The sequence below is a fragment of the Manis javanica genome, chromosome 4 (genome assembly GCF_040802235.1).
Source record: "Manis javanica isolate MJ-LG chromosome 4, MJ_LKY, whole genome shotgun sequence".
Classification (NCBI taxonomy): Eukaryota; Metazoa; Chordata; class Mammalia; order Pholidota; family Manidae; genus Manis; species Manis javanica.
Window position 1 is genome coordinate 109,115,759 of NC_133159.1, and position 21,080 is coordinate 109,136,838.

The 21,080-nt window shown below is 41.3% G+C and overlaps 2 protein-coding genes across 4 annotated transcripts in view; one reads left to right on the top strand and one right to left on the bottom strand.

The window, feature by feature from the left end:
* The first annotated feature begins 528 nt into the window (after window positions 1-528).
* On the top strand, window positions 529-2,829 carry PSMB4 (proteasome 20S subunit beta 4). Its single transcript, XM_017674933.2, has 7 exons — window positions 529-728; window positions 925-1,131; window positions 1,391-1,537; window positions 1,697-1,778; window positions 2,116-2,232; window positions 2,432-2,520; window positions 2,708-2,829. Exons 1-7 carry the CDS (start codon window positions 589-591, stop codon window positions 2,718-2,720), a joined length of 795 nt encoding a protein of 264 aa, XP_017530422.1. The 5' UTR covers window positions 529-588; the 3' UTR covers window positions 2,721-2,829.
* A 423-nt stretch (window positions 2,830-3,252) lies between these two features.
* POGZ (pogo transposable element derived with ZNF domain) overlaps window positions 3,253-21,080 on the bottom strand; it is a 59,173-nt gene continuing 41,345 nt past the window's right edge. For 2 of the 3 annotated variants that reach the window (XM_073234630.1, XM_073234632.1), the window contains exons 8-19: window positions 19,093-19,199; window positions 18,050-18,387; window positions 17,520-17,674; window positions 13,142-13,242; window positions 12,445-12,591; window positions 9,084-9,218; window positions 8,802-8,974; window positions 8,511-8,651; window positions 8,006-8,062; window positions 7,705-7,817; window positions 7,415-7,439; window positions 3,255-7,284 (exon numbers count right to left, since the gene is read on the bottom strand). In XM_073234630.1, the coding sequence (XP_073090731.1) occupies window positions 5,616-7,284; window positions 7,415-7,439; window positions 7,705-7,817; window positions 8,006-8,062; window positions 8,511-8,651; window positions 8,802-8,974; window positions 9,084-9,218; window positions 12,445-12,591; window positions 13,142-13,242; window positions 17,520-17,674; window positions 18,050-18,387; window positions 19,093-19,199 (3,161 nt within the window). In that variant the 3' untranslated portion in view covers window positions 3,255-5,615. Of the gene's footprint in view, window positions 7,285-7,414; window positions 7,440-7,704; window positions 7,818-8,005; window positions 8,063-8,510; window positions 8,652-8,801; window positions 8,975-9,083; window positions 9,219-12,444; window positions 12,592-13,141; window positions 13,243-17,519; window positions 17,675-18,049; window positions 18,388-19,092; window positions 19,200-21,080 lie in introns of all 3 variants that reach the window. The other variant, XM_073234631.1, reaches the window with a different exon arrangement.

The following is a 21,080-nucleotide window of genomic DNA, read 5'->3' on the forward strand; positions in this document are numbered from 1 at the left end:
CTTTCTTTCCCGCTCCAGCAGAAGCCAAAAAACCCCCTCCCGTCCCCTCCCCTCTCGGGTACAGATAAGCCATTGATATGGAGATGCACTTCTCTCCACTCCTGAGGAATGATGCAAATGAATTAAAGCCATACTTCTTTCCACCTCTGAATGCCTATTGATATGCAGATAGTGTACTAAAGCCCGGTGAGATATTCTGGAACTATTACAATTTTACCCACAGCTATTAGTTTCATGCGGGGCTTTTTGATAAAGTTCTAAAAAGGACACGAGAATTTCAGCCTCCTAGCTCAGGGACAGCGTCTTGAAGGGCCCTCACATATCTATCTCCCACACCACCCTTCACTTCCTTGAATTTGTGCATCCTAACATTCTGATCTAGGTCAGACTCGCGGCTAAGAGACGCGACCTCAGGCAATTCCAGCTTTCCGGCCCTCGGTCGCCACCAGCAACGAAAGTACAAGTGCCTGGACCCCATCAATACGGATGCTGGAGGTGGTTTGCCGGAAAAAGAAATGCGTGGCGCTGAGGGACCACTTCCGCTTCCGTCGGCGTAAGTGTTTCACTTCTTCTGCTGCCGTGATTAAGATGGAGGTCTTCTTGGAATCGCGAGCCGGACACTGGGCCGGGGGTCCGGCCCTGGGGCAGTTTTACTGCGTCCCGCCTACGGCCGGGCCCTTCGCGGGCGCGGGGCCCACGCTGCAAGGGTGTCCGCTTACACGCACCCAGTAAGCTCCTCGGGGCGGGCCTGTGGGCCTGGAGCGACCGGCCGGCGCCGGGGCAGCCGCGGAAAGCGGGTGGGGATTCCGCGGCGCCGACTCCGGAGCGGGGCCGTGGCGCTGGGGCGCGGAGCCCGCTGCGCGGAGGAAGGCGCAGGCTCTGCTCCCGCGCCGCACTTCGCCGGACCTCTTTCTCTCTCCTCAGGAGCCCCATGGTGACGGGGACCTCGGTCCTGGGAGTTAAGTTTGAGGGCGGAGTGGTGATTGCAGCAGATATGCTGGGCTCCTACGGCTCCTTGGCTCGTTTCCGCAACATATCTCGCATTATGCAAGTCAACAAGAGCACCATGCTGGGGGCTTCCGGAGACTACGCTGATTTCCAGTATTTGAAGCAAGTTCTCGGCCAGATGGTGTAAGTCATCTGGACAATAGGAAATAATTCCCAACCGAGGAGGGGAATCCACTAGGTCTTTAAAATCCCCTTAGCTCTAGAATGGAGGAACTTGAGGCTGCTGCAGAGATTAGGGAGAATCGTTAGGGGTGAAAGATGTATTTACAGTAAGTTTTTGGCATGTAGGGGGTGTAAAATGGGGAAGATTATGGTAACTTGGGGGTGGATGGAAATCCCGACTTACATTCTCCACATTTTCTCACAACTAATTCCTCTTAAGGATTGATGAGGAGCTGTTGGGAGATGGACACAGCTATAGCCCTAGAGCTATTCACTCGTGGCTGACCAGGGCCATGTACAGTCGACGCTCCAAGATGAACCCCCTGTGGAGCACCATGGTCATTGGAGGCTATGCCAATGGAGAGAGGTTGATTTGAATACAGATAATTTATTTCCTTGACCACTCAACACCTGGTGTCTGTGGTGTCTGTCCCCAAGTGAATCTCACTTCTCAGACCCCATGGTCCCATTCAAGATACGAAAACCTAAGATGAAATGAGTTCTTTGATCTGTTGTGTCATTTTAGCTTCCTTGGTTATGTGGACATGCTAGGTGTAGCCTATGAAGCCCCTTCTCTGGCCACTGGTTATGGTGCGTACTTGGCCCAGGTAAGCAGTCAGTTGAGAGAGGGAAAGATAAAGGGCAGTGGGAGTTAGTGTTTTTCTGCTTGTTCTTCCCTTGAAATTCTGACCGGGGAAACAGGTTAGGATCCCTGCTGCTGGGTGGGTGGTTTTCTTTGTAATCCAGAGGCATGTGTTGGCATTTACATTGCGATGACAAGGTGGTTTGTCAGGAAGTCAAGTGGGTCTTAGCACAAGCAAGCGGAATTCATTCTGGTGAGAGAGCAGGTGGAATGTCACTTTTACTTGTTTATGCTTAAATTGTCTATGTGAGACAGCCTCGTATTTAGCCCATTATCTCCCACATTTTTTCCCCCATCTCTAGCCTCTGCTGCGAGAAATTCTGGAGAAGCAGCCAGTGCTGAGCCAGACTGAGGCTCGAGAGCTAGTGGAACGCTGCATGCGAGTGCTGTACTACCGAGATGCCCGTTCTTATAATAGGGTGAGGAGGCGTGTGAATAAATGGAGATGATGGACATCTACTTGGCAGGCTCCGGTGTTGTAGGTCTCTATGCTTTGAAGAACACCTTGCCTCGTTTCTTACTTTCAGATTATGGATAGGCCCTCTACTTTACCTTTGACCATACCCTGTGGACTTTTTGTTGGGGTGGGTGTTTTCATTGGGAGATGTTTTCTTTCAGTTTCAAATCGCCACTGTAACTGAAAAAGGTGTTGAAATAGATGGACCACTGTCTGCAGAGACCAACTGGGATATTGCCCACATGATCAGGTGAATTAAATCAATATTACAGTAGAAAAAAATGTGGTAGGAGTTGGGAGGCCCCTTAACTTGGTTTTTCTGGGGGTCTCAACCAAAAATATTACCTGAGTGGAGAGGGTTTGGGTTGGAGGATAGATCTTTTAGGAACTGATTTCTCTGTGGTGTCACAGTTTTATTATGCTGTCTTCCTTTTTAGTGGCTTTGAATGAAATAGATGAGTTATCCAGAACTGAAGGTGTGTCCTCCTCCTGACTTTGAACTCAGCTGGTTCAAAGGTAGACCTTGCTTTTGTAAAATCAATAAATTCTTTGAAATGCATGCTGAGTGGTTGTACTGTCTGGGTCACACAAAGAGTGAAACTGCTTAGACTGCCATATGACTTCTTCCCTGGTCAGAAACATTTGATTGTTGCTTCTTACAGCAAATACAGGTAGAATTTTTATGCATGATAGTAGTATGAGACCTGCTACTTCATTAGTACGTGTGCTAAAAGCAGCTGTATGGAAGCCAGGCTTAATTTTTGTGTGATGGCGTAATAGGCTTTGCAAATGCGTTTTTCTTCTACATTTCTGTCCATGCATACACTAGATTCTAAGATTTTTCAGGCTAATGTTGGCTACCAATGGGATATTAGCTAAGATACCATTTCAGAGATAGAACCCCAAGCTAGAACTGATGGCCTCAATCCTCATCCATGCAACCTCCTCACCCCCTCAAAGGGAATACTAAGTAATTTCAACATTTAACCTAAATGTCTATTGCCCAAATAGGTCAGAAAACCTCTTAAAGGTACTATATGTTATTAAAAAGTTCTCAAGTATAGCTATAAGTCAAATCAGTTGATTAGCCAAATTACACTTAAAACTCCTTCTTTTAAGCCAATTGACCACCATAGGTGATTCCGATGCATATTCTCTTGAGAAACTGACATAGGTTGCAAACCCAAACTCTATTAACAGAAATTTAGTGAGAGCTGAGGGTGAATCCAAACATCCCTCCATTTCTATCATCCATTATTACATCAAACTAGAATTTAAGTAAAAACTACAAGTTTACAATCTGTTTCTTCCACACATTCAGTCTCAACACAGAGTAGTCAATAAATACTTGTTTATTGATTGAACTGATTTATAAAAAAACAAAAAAATTTCCTTCTACTACTAAGCCATGCGGGCAGAATCCACAAAGGTAACTTCCTGGCCAAAACCCAGCCAATCCACTGTTGGTATTATGGTCTTAAAAAAACTACCCACCAATAAAGTCATAGTGTGCAAAAACCAGGGATCCAGCTCAGCTAAGGCTGGGGCTGCTGCAGAGACTACCAGAGAAGGGTGAGGTTGTAGATAGAGGTGACCATAGTTCTTGAATATTCTCAAAGGCAAAGGTTTGAAGTCCATATTCTGTCAAAATGGCATCAGGCAAAAAGCTGGGGTAGAGAAGCCCAGGTGGATCCTCCGTTCTCTTTTCAGATGCCATGGGTTCACAAGGCTGGCCAGGCTGCTTATGGGAGGGATCACTCCAGTTCACTACTTTAGAGTGTGCTGGGGGTTAAAAGTGGGAGTGAGGACAAATAGGTGGTAACATCACATCTGTACCACCAGGCCCATCACATCAGCGTCTCCCAGCCTGAAAGCCTATTAAAATATGGTCACCTAAAAAAAAAACACATTGCTTATAAATCCACTTCCCTTCATTTACTGTATGTTCCACTTATGTACATTTTAAGGATGACTGATTTACAAGCTTGTGCACGTTGCCTCCTTGGCTCACAGGAGGGAAATGTTGCTGAAAGCCTCAGGATAGACAGAAGCATGGTGTAGCTGAGGGAAAGGTGGACTTGGATTTTTGCTTCTTTTTTTCTGTACGTTCGAGTACATTTCAGTTTATAACCATGAGAACATACAATTTAAAAAAAATCCCTCATGCAAATTGTAGAAAAATTTTCTTCCTTGAAGCTGGCAGTGAAAAATAAAGATTCACGTCTTTTTCTTTGTGCACACCCCTGTGTTTCTTCTGGTTAGATTCTTCCCTAAGCATTAAGAGAGGGGGAAAGCCAGAGTAATCAGGATTTCAACAAGGGGTCTGGTTTGTTAAAGTATAACACTTCTTGCACAATTAGCTCCTGGCTGCAGGACATGTGCTCTCTCAAACAGGCATGCTGTCCACTTACAGAATGGAGTTCAACAAAGCAGAGAATTGCCCCTGGGGTCTGCAGGATGAAGACCCATATGCTGGGAATGCTTCCCAACCTGACACTCTCTTGCCAATGACACATGCATGACCCTTTGTCCAGAGGGATGGTGTGAGAATGGGAAGGGGGGCCAAGGATCCCAAGTGCAAAGGATAGTTTTTTTGTGTGTGTTTTTGCTGGATGGAGGGTGGTAAGGAAAAACACATCTACTCATCATTCTGGATGATTAAGGTGGTTTCATGCATTTTTTTTAAAGCCACAATTTTGTATCTAGAGTTGCTGTAGAAACCAACATCTCTGGAGAGGGAAGGAAAGGAGAAGGAAGAGAGAGTTCAGTGGGATTTTTTTTTCCATTATCATTTTTATATAAAAGTGTTAAGACCACAATGAAAAAGGTTTTTTATCCATATATATAATAAACCAGCTTGTGAGCTACACATTTTTGCCTTTCCCATCTTCAGAAATGCTCTCACATTGACAATGGTTGGACAGCATCATGCCCGAAGACACTGGCCGCACAGTACAACAACCAGAAAACCCACATGTACTACGATACAGTTGAGGTAAAAGGGGAAAATTTAACATTCACCCACAAAGGATTTTTTTTCTTTCTTGATTTTGTCAGAAAAATACCAAACAGTGATTTAAAAAAAAAAAAGTCACAAAAACCTGTTTTTAGCATAAATGAATGACCAATGGGCCAGCTCCTTGGTTCAGATGTGATCACTACTGGTATTCCTAATAATCCACAAATCCACAGGGAAGTGTAAGTCACCATGTGGGGGGAGTGGTGGCGTAAAATTAAAAAATATAAACCAAATACCCCACCTGGTATACCCTCTTTTCCCTAAATCCCTCTACCCACCCTCACACTTTCCCACCCCCACTTCACACCAGCTCATGACCCCAACACTCAGATCTCCATCAGATCTAGGTCAGCTTCTTCAAAGCCATAGAAGGACTCGGTCTCGCTTTCACCCTCAAAGAGCTGGTGAAGGTTTTCAGGCTCAACTGTCTCTTCCGGAGATGACCTGGGTCGGGGAGTAGATGCTGAGGGCTCCTCAGACTGTTCCCCACTCAGCTTCAGCTGCTCCTCTAGGGAGGCAATTAGCTCCTCCTGCATGTCAGCATTTCTTATAGGTGAGCTGATGTTGCCATCAGGGCCAGGCAGAACGCTAGCCACAAGGAAGGATCGCTGAACTAGCTCTGGACAGTCCCCAACGACACCAAGTACCTCAGCCAGCCAGACCAGCACCAGTTGAAGCAGGACATCAGAATCACATGCAGTATCTGCCATTTCCCGAGCCTGCTCCTTCCACTTTTTGTGCAGGAAGTTCTTGACAGTCCGTTTGATGCATACATCTAATGGCTGAATTTTGGAGCTACAGCCTGCTGGGACCACTGCAGGCAAAGTGCTAGAGGCACTGAGCATAGCCATCACCTCTTCTGACAAGTGAGTGCGATGACAGTCCATCACGAGCATGCCTTTGCTGCGCTGGCAAGCTGTGTGCTTCTGCCAAACTCGGGCTGACCACAGCTCCATGATCTCGTCATCACTGTAGCCACTCTCCTTCACTTCTAGCAATATAGAGTCTGGCACACTAGCAGGCTGATCCACTTGTCCCCGGTAGAAAACCAGGGTGGGGAGGACAGTGCCATCTGCCAGAATAGCCAGGACCACATCACACCAAGGTTCCCCTGTACCCACTGTCTGCAGGGCATTCTCCTTTCGGTCTTCACTGCTCAGCACCTCTGTATCCAGAAACAAGGAGATCTCATCAACAGCCACAATCATAGACAAGGGGAGGTCCTGGTTGTGAATCTGCCGTTGGACAAATTCGATGAAGAGTCCTGCGTTCTCTGCCACACCCTTAGGTAAAGCATGGGCCACAGCTCGCCGGGCCTGGGGAGTCAGCTGGTGCCGTAGCATGAAACGGACAGCCCATTCATAAGAGATCTTAAATCCCCCCTCCAAAGAACGTCCTATTTTGGTGGCTTTCTGGAACAAGGTCTCCTCATTTACAGGTAGCTGCTGCTCCCGCTGGGTTAGCACCCACTCAGCCAGTTTCTCTTCAGCTTCTAAGCTCAGATATTTGCCCTCCAGATTCTCCACCTGGGAGGCCTGGAAGCGCCGAAGCCAACGCCGGATACGTCGCTGGGGGTTTTGGAAGTGTTCAGCTGCCTGTTCTGTATTGCAGCATAGGGCAAACAGTACCACTCGAAGCTTCTTCACTGACAGCTGCTCCTTCTTGCCAATCCCACTGCTACTACCACCCCCTGATGCTTGCTCAGGTTCCTGGGTGACTGGGCTCCCTTCATCCTGGTCATCAACATTCAGACATTTGGTCCCCTCTCTGGCCAAGGGTGGAAGGGCCAGGGGCTGGGGGTGAGTTGGGGCTGGCGGGGTTGCAGTTGAAGCTGGTGACGGGAGTGCCCGGGCCATGGGAGTTGGAAGCTCTTCAGGCTCAGCAGGGGTGGCCCCTGCAGATTTCACAGTGGCAGCTTTATTAGAGAGGAAGGAAGGAGGAGGGTATATATTCTTCAAGCTCCGGTCATGCACTCGGTCACGAGTCTGGCCATGTCTAAAGGGTAAGCAAAGAAACAAAAAAGCTACTTAAACCAGGAAAATAAAAATTAGCAGTAGTAGTAGTAATAATAAAGACCAAACACAATGCAAAATAGAAATCAAGGCATGAAGTGAGTTTCTGTTACCTTGAGTGAGCTATCCAGGTGAGTCCTATGGGAAATGAGACAATAAAAACATGTTAACTCAGCAAAGAAATAAGTCCTCCAAAGATAGTGTCTTGGGATTACAACCAAAAAGCAAACCCACTTTCATAGTCCCATATAAACTTCAGCTTAGAATGCTTCCAGTTTGGTGAAGTCTGTCTAAACACAGTTAATGGGCTAGGTCAGCAAGAGACGCTCTTGACTCATGTAGTATGATGATTTGTATCCTTACCTTTTTTCTTGTCCTACTAACCCCCGTCCCTCCTACTTACCCTGTGGCAGGATGCTACTGGATCTGTGAGAGGGGTTGAACACCAAATGCTTGGCCATGGCATCTCCCACAGAGGTAACAAAGGTGCATGAAGTGCAGGCCAGCTTGACTCCACTAAGAGAGAGAGTCAGGAGTACGTAAGACCAACATAGCAATGACACCAGAGAGAGTTAAGCTATGAGGCTTAATGAAGGAGTGTCCTTTCTCCTCTCTCAAACTAATTCACACACCCACTCTCTAAATTAAAACATTTAATGTAAAAACTTGAAAAATTAAAAGACCATCAGTAAGTTTCTCCTTACCTCACAGAATTTTTAAACAAAGCCAAATACTTGGGGCTCTTCCGTGGAACATGATTGCTGAGAAGACAAAGAAAAGTGGTATGATTTAGGGGTCCTGCTTGCTAAGTTAGAGATCACCAGTCACTAACAATGCCCCAGTAAGAGATGCTGTTTCAATCCATCCTAACCTCATCCCAAGCCAGTTTTCCTATCATAATAGTATGCATGTAAATCCCTGGGGGATCTGTAGATGCACATTCTGATCAAGGAGGTCAAGGGCAGGGCCCAGAGGCTGCATTTCTAACAAGCTCCCATGCTGCACTTATTTGCACCACACTTTGAGTAGCAAGGTCCTACAAAATCTGAGCACAGATTATAAAGCCAAATGAACTTGGATTTGTCTAGGAGAGAGACTGACAACTCCGAGAGGTGAAGGAGGAACAGTCAGAAGCAGGAGGGGATGCAGTAAGTTCTGGGGAATGTGAACCCACCCCCCCACAGGAGCACTGGTTTAATTGTGACTTACTTGATCATGTGGTTGGCATAAGCACGAGAGCAGCAGGTGCTGTAGCGGCACAGAGAGCAGTGAACGTAAGTAGGAAAATGATTAGGGAAATCTGGGATCTCAAAGCTGCACTCCAGACACGTTTGTTGGCCCATGACACTCCTGTCAAGAAACAAGGAAAATTCTCACTGCCTCAGGGTCCCGAAATTGTAGGGGTTTTAGACAAAAGATCCTGCTAAAAGGCTACCAGATTACATTGGCTGTCTTGAATAATCATGCCCACCCGGCCCCCAGCCTCCAGAAGGCACTGACACTTTCCTAACAGCTCTCTTCTGGATGTTGCGCTGGACAGGAGGGTATAGGAGGACAGGCAGAGGGTCTGTTGAGGAGGTCAGTGGTGCTGCCTCCTGCAAAGTGCTGGGAGGGGCATCACTGGAGGATACAGGAACAGTTCGTGGCTGTCCTCGGGAAGCCCGGATTGTCACCTGTAAGCAAGGGAAGGAACAGTTAGAAACCACCCATGATAAATGTCAGAATATGGAAAATATTCCTTCCCTCTTAGATCTGTACAAGAAATGCTGACAAACCCTTTACCTTGGTGCCTGGCTTCAAGCCTTCCAGCTGCTTGGGTTTACGGAAGGTTTTATGGTGCTGAAGCTTGTGTTCAATTTTGTCCTTGGCAAAGAGAAACTGCAGGCGGCATTTGTTGCAGTGATAAACATTCCTTTTCTGAAGGGGGAGAAAAAACAGAATCTCTTGAAGGTTCCCAATGAGTTTTCTTCCCTGAAGAAAAGGGAGATCAATATTATTTGTCCCACCTTTCTGTTGATAATTTAAGAGAGTAAGAAGGAAATATACACCACCAAAACATACCACTAAGAATCACTTCCACACTCCCAAAGAAAGGCGGACTCAAAGTCAGGACTACGAGGTCCTCAAACCATCTTTTCCTGACTTGTTTTAACAATTTGGAGTGGCTTCAGCTTTACTTGCCCCTATTTTATCTTTACAATGCAGACAGTGCTACCTACTTCTGGGCATTCTTTCTTATTTTTACAAATACAATAAAATATACGTAGTTAAAAAAAACATATTTTTTAATTCTGTACTCCTTCATGTTGTAAGTTTGCCTTCAACTCTGACCCTCAGTCCCTTTCCACAGAAACAGCTTGTTACCAGTATATTGGATATTCTTTCATGGGCAGTCTATGCATATAACCAAATAAACACGTCTCCAACCACCTCCCTTTATTTCCTTTCATATTCTTTTTTTTCCCTATAGTTTTTGTGTTTTAAATTCAAGTCTTGACCCATTTTGAGTTTTTTTTTTTTGAAAAAGTGTAACATCTGCATTTAGATTCAATTTATTTGAATGTGGATTTCCAGTTATCCCAGCACCATTTGTTATAAAGTATCATTTCTCCGTGAGTTACTTTTGCTCCTCTGTCAAAGATCATTTGACTATACTTGCATAGGTCTATTTCTGGGCTATTCCATTCATCTATGTGACTGTTCTTTCACCAGTAGCACACTGTCTTCATTACTGTAGCTTTTTAATCTTTAAATCAGGTAGTGTCAGCCCTCTGACTATTATTCTTCAGTACTGTGTTGGTTATTCTGGGTCTTTTTTTGCCAATTCATCTAAACTTTAGAACCAGCTTGTTGATATCCACAAAATAACTTGCTGGAATTTTGCTTGGGATTATACTGAATCTATAGTTTAAGTTGGGAAGAAGTGACAATAACATTGAGTCTTCCTATACATGAACATGGAATATTTCTCAATATATTTATATCTTCTTTGGTTTCTTTAATTTTAGAGTTTTGCAGTTCTCCTCATAGACATTATGTACATGTTTTGTTAGATTTATACCTAAGTTTGTGCTATTAACTTCAAATTGCAATTGTTTGCTGACAGCAAAACAACTGAATTTTATATATTAACTTTGGAGCCATGACCTTATTATCATCACTTACTAATTTCACACAGGTTTTTTTTCTCTAGCTTATTTTATTGTACAAATACACTACATAATGCATATAACATGAAAAATACATGTTAATTGACTGTTGATGAATAAGGCTTCCTTCCAGTCAACAGTAGGTTTTTTTTTCCTTTCTTATTCTTTTTAACACAAATGATATTTTTCTATACCTTGCTGTTTTTCCTCTTAACACATCTACATATGTATACAGATATGCCTCCTATAAGTCTATTTTGAGGATTCAGACTGACTAATATTAAAGTACCTCAAAAACAAGACCCACGTCTATGATTTCTTTCCTTAAGATGGCAAGGCTCTTCTCACCGCAGCTGAGTTACAAGTGACACTTCTCATGCCGTTATTTGGAAATACATTCATGGTGGACTATCAGCAGTCATTACTGTGCAAATGAATGTGTGAGCCTAAGAGGGTGCTTAGCATCTGTGCACGCCTGCGTGTGAACACCAAGCACAGGCACACCGATCGTCTTCCCCACAGCGGGCCCCCTCTATGTGCCTTTACACCCCTCTTCCGGTGGCTCCTTTCTTGTAGCATTTTAAAACAAGGTCCTATCTATTCCATCTCAAAAACAAAACAACAAAAGCCACAACAGTAACAAATTCTCCCTTGTACCTCTTCCCCTGCATCTACCACCCTTGGTTCTCCCCTCGTAAACAAACTTCTTTAAATAAGCTGTCTCTGTCTCCTTACCTCTTATTCATTTGTCTTACTGAAATATGACTTCTATCCTACTAACGAACAAAAGAGCCCCCATAGATGTTGCTAAATTAAAGGTCATCCTCTGTTTCTACCTTGCATGGCACTTTCCTGCAGCATTCTGATCACATCCTTTTCTTCAAAACACTTGCCTTGACACCAAGGCTCTTCTGTTTTTTTTCTCCTAAGACGATGGTCCAGGCTTTGTAGACTTCAAGAGTTTTAATCCTTCACCTTATTCTCAACCTGGCACTTAAAAATTAAAAATCTACTGGATTTATATAACGATGATTCCTAAGTATCTTTTCCATAGCCCAGGCTTCAGACCTATATATCCAACCATCTGTTTAATAATTACACGTGATATCCACACACACTGCTAACTCAGAATATCCTAACTTTAACAACCTCCCCAACCAAACTTATTTCCAATGATTCTCTCTCAATAAACAGTGTCCCCATCCATCCAGTTTCCCGAGAGAATCTTAGGTACATTCTTCCCTCACTACCTGCACCAAATCTATCTCTAAATCACAAATGCCACTTATCTTCTCAGTATCTCCCAACTCTATCCTCTTTTTCTTCATTTCTCTACTATATTGTCTCACCCAAAATACTGAAAAAGCCTTTAGCTAGTCTCCTCAATTCTAACTTCAATCCTCCATTCTTTCTTAGTATGGACAGTGTAACCACTGCTGAAAGCAAATCTGAACATTCAATTGAAGGACTTAAAAATTTCTTCAATGGCTCCCTAGAAACTTACTATAAAGTTGAAACTCCTTTTCATGACTTACAAGATTCTCCATGGTTTATTCCCTAACCTCCCCCGTGGTCCCTCCACTCCAAACACACTGAACTTCTTTCAATCCTTTGAGTGTCCAACATGTGTGTTCTCACTCTACTTCAAGCACACCGTTCTTCTGTCCCACTTCACCTGGCTCATCCTTACTCATCCTTTAACTCTTGCACACCCTTCCGCCTAGAAGCCACACTAGGCTTCTAGAATAGCTATATGCTCTTCTATCTCCTGTATTTCCCTAACACAATGTTCTTCGTGTTTTATTATGCTTTCTTTTGTTCACTAAATCTCTTAATACCTAGTCTAGTGCTAGGCACATAACTGTAATTCAATAAATTTTTGCAAACACATGCATATTATCTTCTCTACCAAAATTATTTGCTTAACTCAACCCTGGTCCCAGCATCCATAAATTTTAAAAATGAGAATATGGGACCTGCTTGGGGCCCGGTACCTGGTGCCTCATGTAGTGCTGCTGGAATGCGTTGCCGTTCTTGAAGACCTTGAGGCAGTAAGGGCAGAGCAGATGCCGGGTGTCCTCGTGGATCATCCGGAAATGGACGTCCACCTCTGAGTAGAGGGAGGAGCGATACTGACACACCTGAGCCACGTAAGAGGAGAAATAAACCAACAGTGAGGTGAATAACCAAGGCCTTGAAAAAGAGGTCAAATGTCTAATATCTCAATAATGTCAAAATATGGGGAAAAAAATTTCCTAAATGTACAGAAATCAATTTTTTCTGACTCTGTAATGCATAGCTGTATTTGTGATAAATTGAGCTTTGAATTAAGATAAAAGTGGGGAAGGACAGGGAAGTTTGAGAATAATCCATACTCTATTATGACTAAGAGGAATAAGGTTTTCTCTGTCCACCTCCAAAGGGCAGTTTAGGAGACAGACACTCCCTTAATACATGCCCATGTTCCCTGACTGGGTTACCTGGCTGGGCACATGCATACTTTCCTTTATTATTTTTCTCCTGCATGGAAAAATTCTGAAAAACAAACTGTGTTTATTATTTCTTCTCTATCTCCTCAGTGTTCCAAACTGAGTGTGTGCACTAGATGCATTCAGCAATGCTCATTAGTAGATTCTTTGTACTCAGCCTGAGAACAAAATGTCTACAGCTCCCTGGAGAAAAAGGCAGTACCTGGCAAACATAAGGCATCTCCCCAGGCTTATGAGTGTCCTTCATATGCTGGAGAAATAGTGGCTCGCTCTCAAACGCCCACTCACAGATCTTGCACTTGGCTGTAATTAGAAAAATAATCAATAAATCCACCTGAAAACAAGACCGACATCCTGCTGACTCAATCGTTATTTTCTCTGACTTCCATACCTTCATTTTAATAAATCATTAAGTCTCTTCTTTCTTTAAAATGGTTCCACCTTGACATATGTGTTGCTGATAACAATGAACCTTATGTTTCTAGCTCAGACTTCTTACCAAAACTGCAGTCTAGATTTTGAACTGTGAGATATTTTTAACTGGATATTCTACCATCAACTCAAACTTAATTTAGCATCTCCTGCTTCCCATTGTTTCCTTTTCACTTCTCTACCTCCTTTTGAGATCAAAACTTAGGCATTATCTCTGACTCCAAAACCCGTGCTGTCACCATTTCAAAATGCTTCTAGGAATTGTCACTTCTCTACTCTCAAAGGCAAAAAAACTTGGTAGAAGCTCTTATGATTTCTTACTGTCAATCAGTTGGCTTCCAATATTCCCACCTCTCTAATAAACATAGTATCTATTCTTTACATATCATTGCCAAATGAATTCTTTTAGACAGTATTACATCATTTGCTTAAAGATAGGCAGATTATCCCCTATGAATAATTCAACAAATATTCACTCAGTAAGTACAAATAAGAATTTGTCCTCAAAAGACTGATAATATGAACAGAAGTTGTTGCCTTGTTATGAGTTATTGTGTTTAGTATTAATAAATCTGAGATAATTAAACTTTGAAATTGTTCGTTTCGTTAAGCTGACAAGTTAGGCTGCAATTCTGAATCTCCGGTGAAAATTTTAATTGCTACATATTTTGAATTACAGAGGCAAAATGAAGAGAGTTATTTGTATTTTTCTTAACTATCAATGGAATTATTTTCAAGTTTTTGTAAATATGGAAATTGTTAATTTGAAGCTTTTAGCATTTACTGGACAATGTCCAGTCTCTGCCCCGAAAAAAGAATGAAGTTGAAATAATTCTTGAAAATTAAACAAAAACAAGGGTTCTTAATCTGGTGTCCACAGAAGAGGTCTCAGGGCCTGAAATTACTGGCAAAAGGTATTTATTGGAAAATAAGTTTACTTTGGGGGGAAGATGGTTCACAAGTTTTGTGTTTATTCTCAAAGGGGTCTGCAACCCATTTAGAACCACTTCCAAGAGGGACATTAGGAGCTACAAGGATAAAAATACAGATAAAAAAATAAAAAATTTTGCCTAGAGGAATGAGGAAAAGCTGTAAGACATATAAGCTGTACCTTGAAATAACAGATTTGCCAGACAGAGGAGACAAGAACAGATCAAAGACAGGGATGTCTGGAATACATGAACTGTTTGGGAAATATAACTAGTGACATGACAGTATTTTCTCCTGTTTTTTTCCCCTTCACCTTTCAATTCAATTTGCTCCTGTCCTTTAATTACCTTTTTTCTTTTCTGGAACACCTTTAAGCATTGGTTCAATCCCTTCTTATTCTATGTCTTCCCTGGGGAATCTCATTCAACCTTAAAAGCTTTGAATACAACCTATGTATCAGTTCTGTTGTTATAGCTGTTACACATCAAAAATAACAACAGTAAGCAATTTCTAAAGCACAAACAACATGCTAAGATTTCTATGTATTATCCTCTATCAATAAAACCAGTTAGATAGGTGCCTAAGATATCAGTGGATTTAAGACATCCTGAGTAACCTTCCAGATCTGTTCTTATAGGGAAAGGAGCTGGTATGGAAAATGATTCAAGAGGGAAAATTAATTGACTTTTCAAATTGGCTATCTTAACGTGGTCCCTCCCACCACCACTACCCCCACCTTCTTAACCTAACATAGTCTCTTACTTTGAGAAAACAGGCATGAACTATTACAGCTTCTGCTGTAGGGAAGGGATAAGGAAAGGTAGATCCCTTACGCCTTTCTAAGGCATATTCAACCTCACCATTCCATGCATCCCAAGACTTTATCATACAATTAGTTCTCTCTCTCTCTCTCTCTCTCGTCTTTTTCCACACAGGATCCTCCCTGACACCTGAACATTGTTAGGCCTCCTGAAGCATCCTTCCCTCAGTACCACCACTTTTTCAGTCTGCTTCCCTTGAACAAGTGTGAAGAAAAACAATGCTATTAAGATCATACTGTTACAATAAAATATAACGATCCACTGTATTATGGGAACAATTCAGGAAATTTGAAAATTAACTAGCTAATAGATGGTATTAAAGATTTATGGTTAAATTATGATAGGTTTTGACAAAAGTACTGTAACTATATATAGAAAAAGTGTCCTTATGGTTTAGAGATACATACTGAAGTATTTAGGGGTGAAATGTCATTATGCCTATAATTTAAGAACACTCCAGAAAATAAAACCTTTTTTTCCCCAAAATTAAAAAGAAAGCAATGGGTCCCAAAATAATAACACCAAAATACAACCTCCTTTCATGCAGTCTGCCATGAGTGCAAAAAAAATGAGTTACAAAATAATATAAAAATAAAATTAATATATATTCTAAAGTATAGAAAAGATAGTTACCTATCTGGGTCAACAATTTCTCAGGTTTTTGATCAGTGTAAATTTTAAGTCATAAGATAGTTGGAAATTAAGTCAGGTACAACAAGAGTGTCTAGCTGAGAAAGAAGGACTGATGGGGTTCTGCACTATTTTTTCCCCCTTAAGGAAAAACTTATCTTTCCTATGAACAGTCCACATAATTGGAATAACAAAAACCCACCCACCAGATTCTGTATAAAAATGAGTTAGGTGTTTTCACTGGGAGCTGTAGATGGGTTATTAGAGCTTTCCACCACTGACAGTGAAGAATTTTGGATCCTAAACTAGACCAAGCTGGCTACTCTGCCACTATACTGTGTAAGTGCCACGATGGTTGCTTCTGGTATCTCTTCTTCTCCCAAATGCTTAGTCTATGCTACACACTGTCCATATGCTAACCAAAAGTAACATGGGGCTAGTGAACACTTGATACGTGGTGAGCCCAAACTGAGATTTGATGTGAGTATATTATACACACCAGATTTCAAAAAATCTTTTTAATGGGAAAAAACGTTAAATATCTAACTTTAAATTTTTGATTACATGCTGAAGTATCTTAGATATAATGAGTTAAATATACTATTAAAATTAATTTCACTTTTAATTTTAAAATGGCTACCAGAAAACTTAAAATTATATAGATAGCTCACATCATTCCTCTATTGACCAGCACTAGTCTAAGTCACTCATGGCAATTGCATTCCCCTTGTCAATATGACCAAGGCCAAGGGGACAGAAAGGGAAAGCAATTCTGCCTTGTAAGAAACTGATATTGGCAAGACAAGAAGGTCTCCTTCACCTGCTCAAATTTGTGTCTGAATGTAATGCCTGAGACTAACACACCCACCCTGCTGTGACCCAGGGTGAACTGTTAAAAAGTAGAACACTCAAGGTTCTGGGCCTGAAGTATACTCCACCTTGAGTCCTCTCAGTTAAATGATATAATAGATATCTTTATTGCTTAATTCATTTTTAGTCGATGTTTTAAATTTGTAGCAAAAGCAACCAGGTAACAAGTATATTTCTATGAGTCTGCTCATGATGTTACCCATCACCTACACACTCTTCTTACTACTTTCCATTCATCTAAATCCTCCTTGTATTACTTTTATTATAATAAAAATATTGTCTTATTCTCACATTTTCCTACATTTACATAATTTTTGTCTTTTCAACAAAACTAAAAATCCCTTCAAGGACATAGGAAATTTTCTAGGAAGACTGGGCTCAAATCCTCACACACTCATAGAGGTGCATGATTTTAAGCAAATGGCTTAATTTTTCTGAGCTTATATTCAGACTGTGTACTTTAAGATGTCTTTAAGATGTACAGTGGAGATAACATCTTAAATATCATTGAAAGTACGGTCTCAATGGCAAAGCACTTTATGTTATCTTTTATCCTATATAAAACCTGTCAGGGTACTGACTAAAGTGGAGGTTCAAATACAGATGACTCTACTTCTATAAAAAGACCTAGGTAATAAACACATATACTGATATCTCTACAGTGGTCCTGAATCAAAGCCCTCAATAATTCAGGATCTACAACTGAACACAGTCATGCTTGAACAGGAGTCAAGCTTGTAAGGTAGGGTAAGAGAAGTAAGGAACTGACTACAAACATGCAGAGAACTTCCTCTACACTGTTACCCACATGTAAATAAATATAATGGGCTCCCCCCTAGGGCCATTCAATGAATAAAGAACAAAGCATACCCCTAGAGTTTAAGAGTTTCCACTTACTAGTCGATTCATAGGGACTATGAACATTTTCCAAGTGGCATTGGAGCTGGAAGGGAGTGGAAAACTGGCGATAACAGTGTTGGCAGATAGTATGACCATCCACCTCACCATTCTGTTGATCGAGTTCTACATGGTGTTTCATATGGTTCATGAATCTGTAGCACAGCACAAAGGGAAAGTACAGAACATATAATATATCAGTAGCATCAGAAAGATTTAACACCAGAATCACAGAACAGATTTTATGTGTCCTTTGCCCCCGTTTGGGAGTCCTTTGCTGAGCCCAAAAAAGGGTTTTTGAAACTAAGAGTTCTGTGGAAGGAGATGAACTGGTCTCCCTTAGTCTACCCAGCTATCTTTCATTTAATACCACAACACCTCTATCAGGTATAATAATAATTACTGATTTAATGATAATCCTTAAGCAGAATGAATAACAGGACCACTCTCCAAAGAGAAAGACTTAAACTAGTAAGAACATTTCCGTCTTCTCTTGTCCAAAGTAACCTCTAAGGCTCTTCAACACTCACCGAATGTTGTTTTTTAGCCTTTTGGTACAATGGGGGCATCGGAAAGATGTGGCGACTTTAGGGAAGTTTGTGAGTTGGGTTACTTTGCCACCATCCCGTCCATAGTAGAAGTCATCTACTAGCATAATGAGCTTGGTCTGGACAGCATCACCCACATTCTCATTTGGCTCTGGTACTTTGGTAGGTGGTGACAGAGCAGGAATAGGTGTAGAAGAAGGTGTGGAAGCAATAGGAGCTGTTTTCTCAGGGGATGGGGGCTTTGCTGCTGATGGGACACTGGGTTCTGAATCCAGAGACTTTCCTTTCTTCTGGTATTCAATCATTTCTGGGCAACAGTACTATAGAGAAAGAAGACATCTGATCATTTTGGTTATTCTGGGAGCTAACATGTGCTAACACCCTAACTTCACTAACATTCCTTGGTTACAGTTTGGTTCCAGGTATTCTCACCCAGCTTTCACCCTTCAGTTTTCTACAGCGTTTCCAGGTTTCACTCTTTTCCTAGTGCGTATATGTTTACAGTCATACGCCATTCCAAATCCCATACCTGGTACTTCTCCTTCCTGACTTCAATCATTAACCACTCACTAGCATAACTGGTTCTGAGCTGCTTGGCAAGAAGTAGTTACAAACTTTGCATCTGGACTAATACCAAAAAACTGAAAAAGCTAGAAATCGGAATTGGTTGATGACTCTTGATTCATCCAATGACAGAATAAATAGAAAATGAGCTGAGGCCAACTTGTTTTGAGTTCTGATAATCTAACGAACACCTGTCCTCCTGTGCAGTACCAAAATCTACCACAACTAAGGAATTAAGGTTCACATATGTTCCTACCTATCTGAGGGTGTTTAAAGTGTACCCTATCACATTCTAAAGTATGTAACAGTTCTGAAACAGGCCAGAAGAGAAAGTAACTCTTTAAAAAGCTTCCAAGTCATTTTGAAGCCCTTGCTTCACCAAACTCCCAATACTACAGGAGGCAGATACAGTGGTAGCTAGCCACGTAAGCTGGATCCCCATCACAGGTGACATCACTTACACACATGTGACCTCTCAAAGCTTCAGTAACACGGAATTGAGCGTTACACCGTGGACATACTTTCCGTCCGCCATCCTGAAGGTCAAACACTGGGATGGAAGAGGTCACTGGAAGAAGTGAGAAGCACTGGTAAAATTAATAAGATGATACTGGAAAAAGATTATTGGCTTTTTCGGAGAAGATTAAACACTCTCTGAGGGGAATATTAAGATCGGTATGCAACCACAAGAGATCACTATGAGGCACATTCCTTTTATCATTTTTCTAACTCTATGGCAGGTCAGGGCCAGCAAATCATGGCTCATAGACCAAATCCATCCAGCTGACAGTTCTGTTTGACCCTTGAGCAAAGAATGGCTTTTTACATTTTCTTTGTTACATTAATTTTTTCTTTAATTGTGGTACTATATACATAAAATTTACCTGTTAACCATTTTTAAGTGTACAGTGAAGCAATCACCAGAATATTTTTTGCCTTACAAAACTGAAACTCTCTAACTGTTAAATAATTCCCTATTCCCTTTATTCCTAATCCCTGGCAACCACCATTCCTACTTTTGTGTCTATGAATTTGACTACTGTAGGTACCTCATATAAGTGTAATCATACAGGCATTTGTCCTCTCATGACTGGCTGATTTCAATACTTAGCAAAATGTCCTCAAAGTTCATGATATACATACCGTATGTCAGGATTTTCTTCCTTTTTTAAGGCTGAACAATGTAACATATTTTATTTATCTATACATAGTTGATGGACATTTAGGATGCTTCCACTTTTGGCTATTATGAATTATGCTGCTTTGAATATGGGAATACAAATATCTGGATCCCTATTTTCAGTTCTTTTGGGTATATGCCCAGAAGTGTAACTGCTGGATCATAAGGTAATTTTATGTTCTATTTTTTGAAGGACCATCATACCATTTTGTATCCCACCAACAATGCACAAGGATTCCAATTTCTCTACATTCTCACCGACACTTGTTATTTTCTATTTTTTGGATAACAGCTATTCTAATGGGTGTGAAGTATTATCTCATTGTGGTTTTGTTTTGCATTTTCCTAATGATTAGTGATGTTTATCATCTTTTCGTGTGCTTAATGAATATTTGTTTATCTTCTTTGGTGAAATGTCCATTCAACTCCTTTGCCCATTTTTTAATGAAGTTGTTTGTTCTGTTACTGTTGAGTTATAGAATTTCTTTATATGTTCTGGATATTAGGCTCTTATCAGATATATGATCTGCAAATATTTTCTTCCATTCAGTGGGTTGCTTTTTCATTCGGTTGATGGCATCCTTTGATGCCTTAAAGTTCTCAATTTTGATGTAGTCCCACTTAGTATTTTTTTTCTTTTATTGCCCTTGTTTTTGATGTCATATTCAAGAAATAATTGCCAAATCCAATGTCATAAAGCTTTACCCCTAGTTTTCTTATGAGAGTTTTATAGTTTTAGTTCTTAGGTTTAGGTCTTTGATTCATTGAGTTAATTTTTGTATATGGTGAACAGTAAGGGTCCAGCTTCATTTTTTTGCATGTGGATATCCAGTTTCCCCAAAAAAAACATTTGTTAAAGGTTAAATGGTTGAAATCTTGTAATTTCACACAAGAATACGATTTTCTGATACATGAAAATTATATGAAACTCAAACTTCAGAGTCCACAAGTAATTTTAGTGGAGCAGTCATGCTCATTCATTTATATACTGTGTGTGGCTGTTTTTGCATCACAGTGGGAGAGCTGAGTAGCTGTGACATAGAACACATTATGCATAAAGGCTTAAATATTTACTATCTGGCCCTTCACAGAGGAAGTCTGCTAACTCCTGCTCTAGACTATTGAAAACCTTCACGCTTATATTCTTCTATACTTGACAACCTCTGCCAAATCCTAACTTTAAAATATTTCAGAAATCCACCTTTTCCAAGAAGGTATCTTTTGATTATCCCACCCATCTCTGTTCAATCAATCTATTTCACTAATATC